The 16,310-nt window shown below is 38.2% G+C and overlaps 1 protein-coding gene across 2 annotated transcripts in view; it reads right to left on the bottom strand.

The window, feature by feature from the left end:
• Positions 1–16,310, bottom strand: part of LOC139591122 (ubiquitin-conjugating enzyme E2 E2) — a 201,359-nt gene that overhangs the window by 31,183 nt on the left and 153,866 nt on the right. For both annotated transcript variants that reach the window (XM_071429342.1, XM_071429341.1), the window contains exon 4: positions 5,490–5,622. In XM_071429342.1, the coding sequence (XP_071285443.1) occupies positions 5,490–5,622 (133 nt within the window). The remainder of the gene's footprint in view (positions 1–5,489; positions 5,623–16,310) is intronic.

The following is a 16,310-nucleotide window of genomic DNA, read 5'->3' as shown; positions in this document are numbered from 1 at the left end:
TGTAATAGACTGAACGTAGTCAAATATGAGAGTAGAAGTAATTAATAAAGATTATTCTTGAGGAAAGTGCAGACTCCATTGCAGTGATAATTCCTGGGAGGAAATTTCTCTTGAAGAGCATTCATTTTTCTACAAACACCTGTACAAAAGACTGGTATGGCTTTCTGATTTGTCAAAGCTTCCTGCTCTAGAGGGACAGTATGCAGGACAATGAAATTATTGCCTTTCCTTCAGTTGTGTAGTGTACCTAAAGCTGCAGTGTTTGTACTGGTGGCTAAATTTCAAAGGATCTCAGATCAAAACCTTGCATACTTGGGGAATTCTCTGATTTCTTATGTGGACTGAGGGGAGAAATTGCAGTGAAATTCTTTCTGTCAGACCAGGCTAAAATATATGATACCTCCTACTCAAATACACATGGACATATAATCATACATGTACACCTACAGATACAAACACACGTCCTCCCACAAGAGACATCTATGCAAGGCTAGATCCCATTCAATAATTCAATACCCCAAAGAAGGAGCTTTGGGGTATTGAATGGGATACAGAGAGAGAGAGAGACCTTTCCTCTGTTAAAGCCAAGGGGTGAACTGTCTGAATCCATTAAGGATGAAAGGAAGATAGTTGGCAGGAAAAAGAAATCTCAAAGGTATTTCTAAAAAAGGTTGAGGGGGTCATTAAGCCACTGAAAAAATGTAAGGTTATTTCCCTGGCAGGTCATCTAAGCATTTTTATTCATTTCTACTCTGAACAGGGCACAGCTTTGTCTATTTTTCAGTCCCTTCTGCTACATGCTGTATTTTTGGGCTGAAGTAAAACCTCACCTTGTGACCGAAATTGAAGCCTTGGCAGCATCTGGCCTTTGGCAGAAAGTGAGCTCATCACCACATCTATGCCTCACTTAGTGTGTTCCATACCTCCCTTCACTCTGGCATCTCATAAAACCAATGTGACACTGAGGATGCAGCCGAGAGGAGAGAGGTGATCGTGCAGCCTGCCCGCTTCCTTGCTGACTCAGCCAACGAGTGCTCAGCTCATTTCTGCAGTGCTACAGCAGCTTCCTCACAGCAGAGGCAAGGAAATATTTTTAATTGATTAGAGCCTCCCAGAAAGCCAAAGCTAATTTGCTAGTTCTCAGATAAGCTGTTCTAAGGATCTTGTTTTCTGGTTGTAGAGCTAAATCAGAGTTAGGCTGGGCTGGCCCTCCATCACTCCTATCAGCTGCATTGGTCAGACAGAGGTAAACTTGTTTGGGAAAGAACAACTCCTTCCTCTGCATGAGTGTGCTGCAGTTGTGAGTGAAGCCAAATGCCACTGATTTATAAGGAAAGCAGAGCTGAAAAGGTCAGTGACCTCTGGCTCAAAAAATTTGGAGTCCAGTTTCAAGGCATGTGACAAAGCTGAAATACTGAAACAGACTGACTTCAAAGGGGAAGAAATTAACAGTGTGAGAGCAAATTATACTCCATCTTACCACATGGTTTCTTCTGTGATGGTAAAGAGTAACTTAATATGATTCTATGACTATGGTTTAACTTTGGAAAAACACTGCCAGGCAAGGACAGACAAAATGAAAACTATGGATCCGTAGGGGAAAGACTTGTTGGGGCAGACTGGAAGGGAAACCTGATGACAGTGACATGTTGCTATACAAAACCTGAAATGTGAACTGGATCACACAGGAAAATTAATGCGGAAAATGGAGATAAAACTTGAAAATCTTAAGAATGTTGGAGGCCATAAAAACTGAAGAAATACCTAAAAGTGAAAACTTGTATAGATACTTTTTCTTTGTTAAACAAAACCTGAATGAAAGAGTGATTCTTTTATGTGATAAAGGGAAAGTAGAGAAGCAGATTAACTATCTGGAAGAGGAAATGAAAATTACTTTGTACATTTGTTAAAAAGAAAAGCCAAAATATAGAACATCTTTACTTGTACAAATGTGGTCTCTAATTAATGTTTACCAACATGCAACAGGGTACCCAGTGATCAGATCAGGCATCAACAGTGTTTATAGAAGCAATCTGGATCCCTCAAAAAATATCAAGAACTTTGTATAAGACAAACTGAACAGTGTTTACACAAATATATTTTAATGATGGTAATAAAAATAAAAGACACATATCCAAAATAAATTTTCAATGCGTTTTTCTTACTAAGAAATTATTTTACCCTCCTCAAGATCCATGTGTGACATACACATGTATGGATGTGATAATGGAGTGCACAACATCTGAGAAGAGACAAGGAAAAGGGATCTTTCTGCAGATTTTAAAACACTGTGGATTAGGCCCCTTAACAGTGAATATGTTATGTGACATGGGAATTTGCCTTTGGAACCCTAGGCTGGGTCAAGTAATTGCATCTGGGAAACACAGTTTCTGTTTCTTCCCAGGTTTTTTGTGGTCACATTTTTGGAAGATCAATTTTGACAGTACTTGTTTAAATATTTCCTTACTTCATAGTGAATGAGGGACGAAAATGGCCCACAGAAATCTCAGGAGTAATTTATGAATTCAATCATGGTGAAAAATGTGAATTAGACCCTTTCTGCTATGTTCTTACAGGGAAGTAATCTTGCCAACACTCAGGATACATTTTATGTCTTTCTCAGTACATTTCACAGTCTTGTACTTTATCCCTAGGTTTTTTAAGATGATAGAGCCATAAGGAGTTTGAAAAAAATTAAAATATAACTACAAAGAAATCTAAAATAATCTATGCCCATAACCCTATAATCCATGATTCTGAAAACAGCACAAAATATCACAAATCTTCTGGAGAAGTAGAAGAGATGCCAGCACACAGATAGCACCGTACCACGAGGCCATGCATTACTTTCCATATACTCAGTACCTTTCTTTTGCTAGAGATCAGCTCGGGGAGAACATATTTAACTACCCTTTCCCAGCAGTGCTGACAGGCAGCTACCTTATGATAAGCAGTGGTCTTCTCATGCTGCTCAATTAAAGGGATTTCCCTAACTATTTTACCTATGAATGAGTTTCATAAGGTCTGGAAAATAGGTGTAATGAAATAGCAACAGTTTGCGAGGTCATACAGCAGGACTGAAAAGAGGGGGGTCATTTAGAACTGTGGCTGAAGTGAACAGAGTAAGAATCCAAGTGTTCAACACATGCTTATGACAGTTTTATCTGACATTAGTCCCCTGTGCACACACACAAATTACTTTCTAACAGATGACAATTCCCCTCAACATAAAACTGGCTGTTTACTAAGACAATATGGCATCATCAATTCTCTTATCCTTTATCAAGCAGTGCATTTTCATACGATTTAGATGCACACATTTCTTACAGTGACAACTGGCATCAAGATAAAGGCAGACAATCAAATCTATTAGGAAGCAGGACAAGAACCACCTCTTTGCTTGACATTTCATTAATAAGCAATGCACAGCTGCATTACTCATATCTCAAAATAACACAGTTGCTGAGCACAACTGAGTGCAGACTGAAAAAGACTTTACCTTGTGGTGAAATAGCAAACTGGACCATCAACTTCTATTTTAAAAGGGTGTCTGTTGCATACACTGCCTCAAGACTCAACAGATTCAACAGAGAGAATGACAAAAGACCTACCTGTAACTTGTCTTTCAGAGCTAGTTCTTATGTATTAGCTCTCTGAGAGAACTTCAAGCTCTATTTTATATGCCATAAAGCAATTTTATACCCCAAAAATTATGATTTTAACTTTTTGGGGGGACTGAATGTAACCCTTGCATGGCAGCTAGCACAAACAGATCAAGCCCAAGAAAGAAGTAAATAAATAGGGCTTGTTAAAACACCTTGTCCAGACAGTGGGCTGGACTGGGGGGAGGCAGGAAAAACAGGATGGGGGAAGAACAGAACAGAACTGACCCAGCCCAGTATGCCCAGAACTTTAACAAACTGAAGGAGGCATCATACATTTTCAAATTCTTTCTTCACCATGTGACAACAGCTGTCTAAATCTGAGACTGTGCAGTCAGGAAGGTGTACAACTCCTCTAAGACCTCCAGTGACATCAAGGCTTCTCTAAACTGGAACACTAAAAGTGGGAAACAAAGTTAGACCATCTCTAATACTGCTATACTCACCCATCTTTATGTTACTGGCTGAAAAGTTCAATTTACAAAATGACAAGTGCTTTACATTCACATCTCTCATTTATTTTACAAAACCTTTCCTGGTAATATCAGTGTTATTTACTACTATAAACATTACTACTGTGGCATTAAAATTCTATATGTAGGCACTTATCTTTCAATAATCTACTCAAAGTAATCAAACAGGAACTGACTTCTCTCTCTTTTAATGCAATATCCTTCTATTATAGACCAACATGGCCCACCCATCCCTTCATAAATGTGTCAGAAACAAGGTAAATATTTTTGATCTCATAGCTCCTTCCATGGGGGTCTTCCAGACACACACTCCAGAGTGGCAAGGTGAACAATACACCTCTTTTTACTTTGTTTCATGGAAGACAGCCCCATCAATTTATTTGATTCTATTAACAGCACTGTGGGATAAATTTTCCTGGTTTCTTGTTATCGAACACATGTGTAAAGATTTGCACTCAGTCTTCCAGATAAGGACTTCTAAGCATCATGTATCTGACATGGTAATTCCTTCTCTCTGTAGGCCAGAGGATGCATTTCAGGAGCATGTTTGCCTTTTTTATAAATACATTACACAGGTGGTTTGCAATAATCCTGTGATCAAGCAATAAAGTCCCATTCTGAGATCCTCCTCAGCAGTTATTACCTCTGCCTAGAGATGATGCTCTGTATTGCCACATTCCACCTTTTTTTTTTGCAGTCTTCCTAACCACTAGATTTTTCATGTTTGACATTTCAAGTTAATCATGGTAATGATCTGTCACCTTTATGTTATTGATACAGTTCTCTGTTTCTGTCTGGAATCATTGTAGACAGAATTATAAAAAGAATTACTAAGGATTTTTGTAAATCTCTGTCACTCCAGTTTCTGGAATTTGGTTCCCTTATTTCCACATTCTTCCAGAAAACTGATGTAAAGCAATCATTTATAATATCTTGCACCTGCAGATACTATATGGGGTAGTGAAATAGATGCATACTTTTGTCCAGACAGCCATACAACCTTGGTGAATTATATGGGTCAACAGGAAAGATTAAGTATCTTCAGCTATTTATAAAGGGTGCAACTCAAATACAAGCACTTTCATATTAGAAACAAATCCAAATTAAAAAAAATAGCTACTGGAAATCATGCAACCTTTTTCTAAATAAATCCATATGCATTCAGCTATACTGGCAGCATGCAAGCAAACTCTAGCCAGTTATTTAAATTCTTTCTATCAAAAGAGTCAAGTTTAAAAATTCATTATTGCTTTGAAAGTTTTATGTTTCATCCTAAAATGATATACCAACATACACATTAAAAAATATCAGCAGGAGAAGACTCCTATCAGACTTTGAATATCCTTCTACTAACCTTGGGTGGTTTAAAAGGATAATCCGGTGAAAAGGTTATGTCAAGGAAGAAAACTCCACCTTCATATACAGACCCTGGAGGCCCCAGTATAGTTGACCTCCATTCATAAATGTTGTCTCCTTTGGGTCCAGCACTAAAATAGAAAACAAAAATATAATAATCACATGCAATCAAGGATATACTGCATCAGTTATACTCTACCAGTAGTACCGCTGGTTTTGCTGTAACACCAGAAACTAAAATTGTGTATCACATTCATTAAGTTAGACAGAACATGCATCTGATGTCCTAAGCTCTGTCAGAGAAGTGATATATTCAGCTAGGAAGAAGAATTAAAATCACATCATAAATTATTCAAATAAGCACAGAAAAATTCCCAACTGTCTTATCTCAAATATTTTAGTGGGCAGATGTGAAGTATTTACAGTGCAAGGATACAGAGACTTTGCTGAGATGTCTTGTCACTGTCTTGCTTCACAAGCCATCCTATTTTCACCTACCTCCTCATCCACCTACCTCCTCAGTCAGCAGCAGTGTAATTACACACATTACACAGCACAGACTGTACTAAAGACTGAGCAGGGTACAAGCAACCTTGCAGCTGCACGTGTTCCTAACCTAAGGTCTCCAGTCACTACCACAGAAGGCTGCTTCACTCTGCAATCATTGCCCTATCTTAAATAATATAAACAGGAAGTGGGTTATGTTAATTATGTTAAATACAACAGGAAGTGCTGGATTATGTTAATTCAAAGTCCTTGGTTTAAAACACAGTACTGAAATAATATTCAAAATGTACAAAACATAATCCTGTATGAGACAAGAAAAGTCTCTCACCCGTACGGTGAATTCCTGAAAAAGATTAAATAAAATACTAACTAATAAAAGTTCCTGGGCATGACTCTTTGAAAATCCAACACAGCCTCCTTTCATACAACATAATACCTGTCCATACAAATATGTATTTTACTCAGGATGGCCTCTTAAAGCATATGAAGACTTTTCCATTCACAGACTGCTGATTACAGGACCTGAATTTTAATTACGATCAATTGGAACAGTGACTTCCAGATATCTGATTAATATTTTTTAGAGGAAGGCAGTGCTGGTAGGTATCTCAGAAAAGTGATGTGGTATTGTCTTAAGGGATTTCTTGTGAAACAGTTCTTGTTATGTTAGCAGTGAAGGTTTCTGCAGCGAACAGGGGTTTGTGGAATCACTCAGTGTGTAGAACAGCTGAAAGCTCTTGGCTATGCTCCATGCCTCACAATGTGCCCAAGGTACACAATTATTATACGACATCATGTCATGTTCACTGCTCAACTATTCGTTTTGTTCACTGGAAGTTAATAAAACCTGCTTTCACCTGCAATTCCTTGGGCTCCCTTCATTAAAACTTCTGACTGCACGATTCCCTAAATACAGCTGCACGACTCAGCCCTGTGCAGAGCACTTCATTAGTCATGGTACCTACATCCATTTTCTATTATAGTTGTTAATGCTTCTTGGCTTTCTAAACTACCTTGCTTTCTCAACAATAATGGGTTACAGAGACTATAACATTATGGAACATTCATTTTCTATCAGCCATAGTAACAAAACTAGCAATTGTTTTAAAGATGAAATCTGGCTTTTTAAGTGGCACAATAGCAGAAGTGTTGCCATCCATATTTCACAGTGTCGATAATACATCAGGTTGCTAGCTGCCAAACAAATTTAATTTACCCAGTTCTCAGTTTGCATTAACCTTTGAATAATAAAGCACAGCTGAGACTGCTGTAAGAAACAAACCAGAGAATGAATAATTAAAACCACCTCCACTGCCTTTAGAAAGACCAATCCTGAGTCAACAGGGAAGGTTTAATTGTGACTGAACTAGGCATTAAGGGGCTAATTGAACTCTTTATAAGCCCAAACAAATGCAGTCCTACATCAGTGGTATGGTATACAATGTTCACAGAAAATAAAACTCCTAAAAAAATGCAGGCAATTATTTCAAATAGAAAAGACAAGAAGCAAGGCAAATCTAAATCTTACACCAAAAAAAGCCCATAATACGTGAAAGGAATCCCTTCTCATTTTCTGCAGGAAAATGTTCTAACACTTAAAGAAGCAATTCCACAGTCGATGCCAGGAGGTTAAAATGGAAGTGATATAAATGTCATTTCCAGAGAAATGGTTGGAAATAAGTAACAAAAGCTAGCCCTAGCTCTTTCAGAACTTATTTAGCCAGGAGGGGTTGGTTTGGCCCTTTCTGCATTTGACTGAGGCTGACTTTTTTGATCAGAAATCTCTCTGACAGTGGCAGTTTCATACTGTATATTATTTTTATTTGTTTTGCCTATTTATTTAATTGCATTAACATTTGAAATGAGCAGTCATTAATTAGAATAGTTGGAAAACGCTCCATCTGCCAGTTGAACTGTTTCGGCACGTCCAGCTACAAGCCCAGCCTGATCACATTCTGAGGATGCTGATTAACATTAATTGACGGTTTTCTTTGCAAATGAGAGATGAAGCTTTATTAAGTATTATTATTAATTTGAAGAATAGCTTAAATTGTATGGAGTGTGGGAAGACTGCTGTTATTGACGCTGCCTGTTTAAGTGCTTGCTGGCAGCAGGGCTGTTCAGCCATGTGAAATACCAGCCCATGTGCACAGGCAACAGCTGGTATTAAGGGCAACAGCATGCACAAGCATCACGGTTTTTCATTTGTGCATTAATAATACAAAAAGTTTGACAGGTGTATTATCTTTGTTTTCCTTCTTTCTTAATTGTTAAGTCTTTTATTTATCCACAATACTGGCAACCCGAACAGACTTCACCAGAGAAAATTCCCAATGCACAAGACGTCAGCCAGAGCCTTATTCTGTAAGGTTTAAAATGCAAGAGGATTTAATTACCCTTCTCTCTACATAGATATCTGCCCAACACACTGAAGCCCAAATGTTTTACATTCAGTATGATTTATATTCCAGCACTGTTAAAGTTACTGGCAACCAAACCACAGATCTCAAACAAAGTGCACCAAACAGCTCAGTGCCTGAAGTTCTGTAATCTTTGGAAGAACAGATTTAGATGTGCACCCTCTCAGCAAAAGGCAGACTAAATCTGTCCTGAACTCAGCTGACTCAGGGCCAGAGCACACACGGGCTGCCTGTGACGAACCTACTGCTACACAGTCAGCTCCAAGGGAGAGACAACTGTGGCTGGGCAGCTCCAGGTGGAAGTGGATGAACTCTAAGGTAGTAGGATGGACTCTTAGGAGGACAGGTCTGCTGTGAGACCAGCAGTGCAGCCTCCCAGTGTGAGCCCAGATGCTGACAAGCCAGTGACTCTGCAAGGTGGGGCAATCAAGGAACCAGCAGAGAGGTTGTAGTGTGGCTCTGAACTGGTGTTCCCCAGTTTTCCAGTGCTACCTCCCAAGTGGAATATGTAACATAAGACCAAGGAGGTGCAGCTGAGCTCCTGGAGACTTGAAGTTATTAATGACTTGCCAAGAGCCAGCTGTCTGCTGCTATTATTCCCCTGCAGCTGATGAGACCCTCCACAGAATACTGTACACTTCACCTCTGCAGAGGTTTGCTCAGTGGAAGAGCTGGAATAGGTGGACATGGAGCAAGTTTTCTTCCAGAACAACACCCATATGAGTGTATGAAATTCAGGACAAAGGAGTGAAAACATGTAAAATGGTCTTCTTTTTATTTCACTCTCCTTTGCTTCTCCTATATTTCAGTTCTGCCATGGCTTTTCATAGATACTTGCAGGTGAAATGTATGGACATCAGTTACAGTTCTTAGCAAAACACTTTAAATGCTACTAGAACTGAATTAACTTTGCTTTAAATACGCTTACCACATGGAGTATTTTCTATTCCCTCAGTATGTTTTAGGTAGGCAGCCACTTGAAAGCAGTGCTGCTAAGAACTGCTTGTCCAATAGTGCAATGTATTATAACACCAATGTATTAACACCAAGCTTCCCCTGCATTTAAAATATCCTAAAATATTAAATGCAAAATAATGTATTGGGAAAGTTGTATGAAAAAAAAAGCACCCATGAGATATACCAGATAAAAACCTATCTGGAGAAGTTATTAAAGTACGGTTGATTTTTAGCTGTCATTTGTACACAATTGTATGTAATTTCCAGAGAATAATTTTAAAAAGTGAAAATACAGAAGGTCAAAAAAATAAGTATGTTTACCTTGATTATCAAGTAGTCATACAAAACAGATTGGTCAAAATAATGTTATCATTTTTAATCTACCTTATATTTCTCAATGAGGGAGTCACATTCTTTACCAGCATATGTGACTGAAGGTAACATAAACTTGTAATGCTGGTAAAATGGAAAATGAGGACTATTTCAGTGTCTTCCCTTCTATTCTTGGTCTCTGAATCCTGCTGGTATCCACCATTAAAATGGATACTCTTTAACACAAGGGAAAGGCAAGCCTGTAGCACAAAACATGTAGGATTTTAACTTCAATGGTTTTCTAGATCTGATACATGAACAGTGCATAGCAGGGAACTGATCAGGCCAAATAAAACAGGAAAGCACGTTGGTTGGAGGCCTTCCTATTCCTCAGGACTCAGAAAGAAATGGAGAGATTCTTGTGGAGAGAGGGAGTCTTTATAACAGTGAAGAATAAAGCAGAACCAGGATATCACAGTAACGCCCATGAACTCACTTTCCATGGCATTGTCTATGGCAACTCACTCCTAGTATTGCATTATGTAATCTGAATTGCCTTAGCACACAGAAACACACATCAGAGCCAGGCTGCAGTCTGTGGAGGATGCAGTCCCTCTCAACTATCTCTGGTAACTTACAACAGTAGGAAAAAAGACACATGGAAGGCTATTTCTCTTCCTTGTCTTTTATTGTGCAGAGTCTTGGCTTCAATATTTAGGAGTTTTCCCTCTGAGGAGAGAAGCTCATTACAGAATGATCTTCATTTCTAATTTCTACAACAGTTTCTTGCAATCCCATTTCTTGCACATCTAATAGATATACAGGAGCAGATCCTGCCTGTAGCTGCTTTCTCTGAATGCTTCTGGGAAGCCATTTGCCTAGAGGGCAAAGTGGATACAAAAGTACAATAAGATTGGCAAAATAATTTAAGAGCGCAGCTGGTGAGGTGAGAAGATGGATGTAGCAAACCAGAAGACTGCAGATTCAGCTTTCAATGAGATGCACCTCTTGAGAAGCAGATATGAAGCTTCATTAAAATAAACTTAGTATACTCTCTGCTGTCTATTCTGAACACAATACCAATAATGAAACTAAGGTGCTAATAATGAAACTAACTTCTGAGCAAAAGTGTTGCTTTTGTCTGCACCACAGCTCAAGGTTGACTCTGTGCTTGGGGACAACCATGAGATGAGCAATGGGGCTGTGCTGGGGAAGTTGAGTGCTGGATAATCCCAATCCGGGAAGAAGCAAATCAGCAGCAGCTATACTGATACATCGCCAGGTGTTTCACACCCACCTCCCCAACCCACTATTCAACAAAGTGCAAAAATGTGCCATTGAGAAGCATCACAGTCCTGTAAGCCACTGCCATGTTTCTGCAGTTTTTAAATGGATAAAGGCAGTATTAGGATACAGATGGTGCCAGCAGTACAGGTTATCTCCTGAATTTCTTCTGCTCTTGTCCCAGTACTCTCTCTGCAACCCGGAAGCCCACCTGATCCACCACCTCTTGAGCCTTATTACTCCCTTGTTACTGGCTATTACTCTTTGTAGTGTATGTATTTTCTAGTTTCTGCCTGAGGGTAGTTTCTCTCCCACCCTCTCTCTGTGTGCTGACAATTCATTGCTCCTTCATCATGGTGGATCCTTCCCCACTTCAGGTACATGCGGATCCCACTTCTCCTAAAACTCCACTTCCTTTTCCCTCATCAAACACCATCAAAAAAATCTACTAGTTTTGCACCTTTTTCCAGAAGTGAGGAGGGGGTGAAAAATGCTAATGGACTGGTTTATTACAGTAGAGTAATTTTGTTTCCTTCCTTCCCTAGAAAATGAAGAGCAAGCAGAGTGAGAGCTGCAGCAACAGTGGAGTAAGGAAGGGAAAGGGAGTCACAGCTGCCTACCCAGATGCTACAGTGATATCAGGAGGTACTTTGGTAAATGTATGTAATAAACAGTTGCCACAGCAGCCAAAAGAATACACTTCTACAAAACAAAAACAAAGAGATAGCAGCGAGCACTGAGACTGCCTGTGGCAATGGGTGCTGTTGTGTGGTTAATAATACCTCTGCAATGAATAAAATTAGCAGGCTAGTCTCCAGGCAGTAAAATCAAAGAACAATTAAAGAAATAAACCCTTTCAGAGTAAGAGATAAGTGCTTACTTGGGCTATAATATTGATGACTTAATTTTTCCTCAAGAAATAAAGCCCCCAATTTTAGAATGCATAGTATTTTTAATGTCTTTTTTCTCCCCCTGAAAATCTGCTGAAAATCCCAAAAATCTTCCTTTTCAAATAATAAGTTAAATAAGTTATTAAAGTTATCATACCACCTCAATTCCTTCATCTAGATGGTGGAAAGAAATGTCATTATTAAAGTGTTGGAAGATGCTAATTGTTCTTACTAGTTATCATCTAGACCAAACCTAGAAATTTTTCAGCATTAAATTTGAGGCCCAAGAGATCTACTCTAAGTACTCTAAGTAAATTAATTCTTTACTCTAAGTAAGTTGCAATATACATTCACATTTTTAAAGAGTTGTTCATTTTACTTTAAATAGAGTCAACAGTTAGTGAAAAATCTTGCCTTACCATGACCTAACACTTGAATTTGGGTCTATGCTAGATCCAGTATTTTTGGTCACCCTACAATATAAATGGGAATTTATGTCTTGCAAATGTTGGAATATCAATATTATTAGATAAGTATGATTTTTGAGTAGGTATCTTTCACTAGACTTAATTATTCATAATGGAAACAGAGGTTGAAGTGATTGGGCCACTTGTCACTCAGAAAGGCTTTGGCAGAGAGAGACATCAGACAAATCATTTACACCACTTAGTTTCCATTGCAGTGAGAGAATTCAGCTGAAAATCTTGAATCAGACTTTCTTTCAGGTCTTTCAGTTTTCTGACTGAGACCATTTTTCATTAGGGACCATCTTTATTTTTTTAAAAGTACTTTTAGGCAAGCAGCAAGGGAAGGAGGATATTAAGACATTTTTCTAAGTCAGGATGCAATTCTTTCAAAGTGGTTATATCCTGCTCTTATTGTGTGCTTTTTATTGAAGCCAGTTACTGTTTTCATGTACACTTTGGAATCAATATGTTTGTGGTATACCTGACTGGAAGAACATATAGGAAAACTGATCCCAGTGAGCTGCCAAAGGAGCAATAATGCATTACAGGGTATTTCTTGACATTGCTTCATATGCTTATTGAAACCACTGGAATTCAGTATGGTACAGCATTTTTAAATTGTCAGTCTTCTGTAGTTTTAGCAAGGTATTTCTAAAGGTGTATTTATCCTCCAAAGTGAGAATGCAGTTTACTTAGGGCTTCCTGCTTCCTTCTTGCTTGCAACAAACCTGCAGCACACCTGATCAATGTGCCCAAAGTCTGTATGAAGCAAATCCTTTTTTCTTGTGATAAATTCTATCTGCCCTCCTATCATGGGAGCCATTAAAAATTATTGGCCAAAGCTGTGAAGCTGAGCTGTCCTTAAAATTAGTAAGTCTGGGACACATTATTAATATCAAATAGATTAAGACCAAAGTAAGTATCACTTAGTTGATTTTGTTATTTGCTTCTAAATAATACTGCCAAAAATTATTAAAAATATCCTATTGCTTTAGCAGACTGGTGTTATTCAAAGAGTACTTTGATGCTTTTATTCTCCAAAGCCCTGTCCTCAGAGCATTCCTGAGATAGAAACCATCATGAAGAGAACTGCTTCTTAATGCACAAAATAGTTATTTATATTATACTATCTACAGCAATTTATTCACTGCAAACACCATTACACAGTGTATGATCACAGCATGCTGAGTATTCACAATGAGATTTTAAAAATGGCAATTTTGTTAAGTATTCTCTGCTTTGTTCAGCTGAAGAAAATTACATAAAACCCTCCACAGAAGGCTTGCCTTGCTCAGAGTAGGAAACAATCATTCGCCTCCTATTACACACCCATGGGCTCAATTCCCTTTTGCCACATCTTTTGTTTCTTTTTCTTTAAAAGAAATACCAGCATCTGAAGTTCCAGCTCTTTTAAACTACCAGAAATTGACTGTATAGTTTAAAAAAGATAAAATATTTTTCAGCCTGATTTGTCTCTATGGGAAATTATATCAAGCATGATTTGTAGCCCTATTTTAGTAAAAGAGAAAACCACAAGTACCCAGGAATGAAAAACACTACAGAAGAATGAATAGACTGGGACCTTCTAACATGACCTCCAACCTTGCAAGCTGCCAAGTGATATTCTTTCCATGTTCCTGCTAATTTGCTTTTCCTTGTTTTTTTTTTCCTTTCCCAGGATTGTAATTTATTTTTCAAAATATAACTGCTTTTTAATTTCACAACATTTCCCTTTGCTGACAACAGTTGTAATTCACCATTATCTCTTCTCTAAGTTAATCAGAATCCATGACATGCAACAGTGGGGTGGCACCACCAGGCACTGTATTTTTAAATTTTAAATCTAATTTAAAAGGATGAGGTGACTAAGTGCAGACAGATAACACACAAACCCCAGAGCAGCTGGAAGATTTAAGAGGTGTAGTAGGGAAGAAAGCATTCTTTAAAACAGCACTGACTTTTTAGTTTCTGTGGAAACCTTAGAGGCAATGCAGGAGAGAGAGGTAGACAGGACTAAAGCAGACCAGCTCAAACATACTAGAAAGACTTCTCATGAATGCGTGGAACACACTGAAAGCTTTGGATTTGAAATGCATTTGATATGTTGATTTGATCACTAATAAAAAAATGATGGCAAATTCTTGCTTTTTATCAGACATGATGAAAAATGACAAAAAAGCCACACATGATGTATTAGTGATGAATGGATCAACTGAACTTCAACTAACATGTCCTTCACTTTGAGATAATGGACTGCTGATTCCATGTCAGAAATTTTTTCAAGTCATAACCAAAAAAGATCTTTACACTACTTTAAAAAAATATTAGTGTAAAATAATCTGCAGTAGTCAGACAGTTCAGTAACTGAGAATGTTTTAGACAGGGTTATTTCTAATATATGTACACCCACACTTCCTGATTATTACGAATGTTACAAGGCTGGGCTTCTAGCTGGTCACTAGTTATTGAATCTTTCCCCAGCTCACAAATGATTTATCCAATGGCCTCTAAAGAAGTTTGATTTGTTCAAGACTGTATTCTTTAAGAGTCCTTAGGCAGTTGTCTAAATAACAGCCTAGAAATTTTGAAACCTTATGAGACAAGATAATTTTGCAACTTTTTACTCTGAGTGGCCCGATTCTGAGATTTCTGTGTTTTGTGACACTTTATATAGACTTTCAGTTTTTATGCATAAGTTTCTAGTAAAACTGTTCCAAAATATTAATGAGGGGAAGTAATGAGAAGCAAATTTAAATAACTATTTACAGTTTATCTCAAGCATATAATACAGCTGTGTAACCAACAAGTCTGCTTGTGTCCATTTTGCAAACAGTGTAACAGGCTTCGATACAGACCCCCCCTCAATTCAGTGGGAGATTCACACATGCTTACATGTGAAATGCTTGCTTACACAAGGAAACAACTCTTTATTATGGCACAGATTAACCAACATGATGTTAAACACATTATAAAACAAGTCATTTCCTCCTGAGTAAACAAGCCTATAAAGCCAACAGGCACAGAAAAAGGAAATTTGATTCTGAAATCCATATACTTCAAAAGCAGATTCCTTTTATTTAGTCAATTTAGTTGAGAGGCTGTCTTATTTCTCCAGATCTCTGGTGAAGAGAAGAAAACACACTTGGAAATTACTGGAAATGACACATTTTCACAACCTTTTTCCCTTAATTTGAAATTATCCTCTTACTTCAAATATGGAGACCAGCCACAGGTCCAAGGTAAAAAAAACCTTAAAATGTCTCAACCCTTGGTTGAGACTGACTGCCCCCACTGCAGCCCACTCTCTGACTTCTTCTGTGAGAAAAAAACCACCATTTACAGGCAATTTTCTTAGCAATGTCCGAGGTTTGAACTTTACACCACTTGACTTGCCAGCCAAAACGAATGGTGACGTGCCAGAGTCAGACTGGGACCAGTAATGTGGCTTCTTCTAAGTCAAGAATATTGCTGAGACTTTTTAATGTCTCTGGGGTGAGGGGACTTATCTGGATACATGGCAGGGTAAACTGAAAATTAAATATAAAGGAATTTCTTGTTTTTTCATCAACATCATTTTCTCCTCGGATCTTTTAGGAGAGTCTTTCTAGCTAAACTTACGAAGGGGCTTATGAAGGAAGTCTTCTGTTCTGAAATGGCTGGAATCCCCTCAAAATCAGACCTGGAGTTACCAACTGTTGCTGGAGTTACCAACTGCTGCTACAATAGTCCCAAAAATGGTGATGCCACAGACCTCACTATAAGAACAGGACTGTTCCAATGTGTTTTTCAGGAAAGGGGAGCTCACCTGGGACAACTACATGAGGCTACATTCTTCTCAGTACACACACCTCCACGGTGCCCCATGGATCAGAACTTCTGATTAGAAAACCATTCCTATAAATGGCTTTGTTTCATCCTTGCCTGTATTTAAAAGCAGAATTCAAACAAACAAAGTTGTTCTGGGAAGAATGATGGCAAAATT

The sequence above is a fragment of the Agelaius tricolor genome, unplaced genomic scaffold (genome assembly GCF_023055355.1).
Source record: "Agelaius tricolor isolate 1412-34295 unplaced genomic scaffold, bAgeTri1.0.p SCAF_6, whole genome shotgun sequence".
NCBI classification, from domain to species: domain Eukaryota; kingdom Metazoa; phylum Chordata; class Aves; order Passeriformes; family Icteridae; genus Agelaius; species Agelaius tricolor.
Note: the sequence above shows the minus strand (reverse complement) of the source record. Positions and strands in the feature narration are given on the sequence as shown.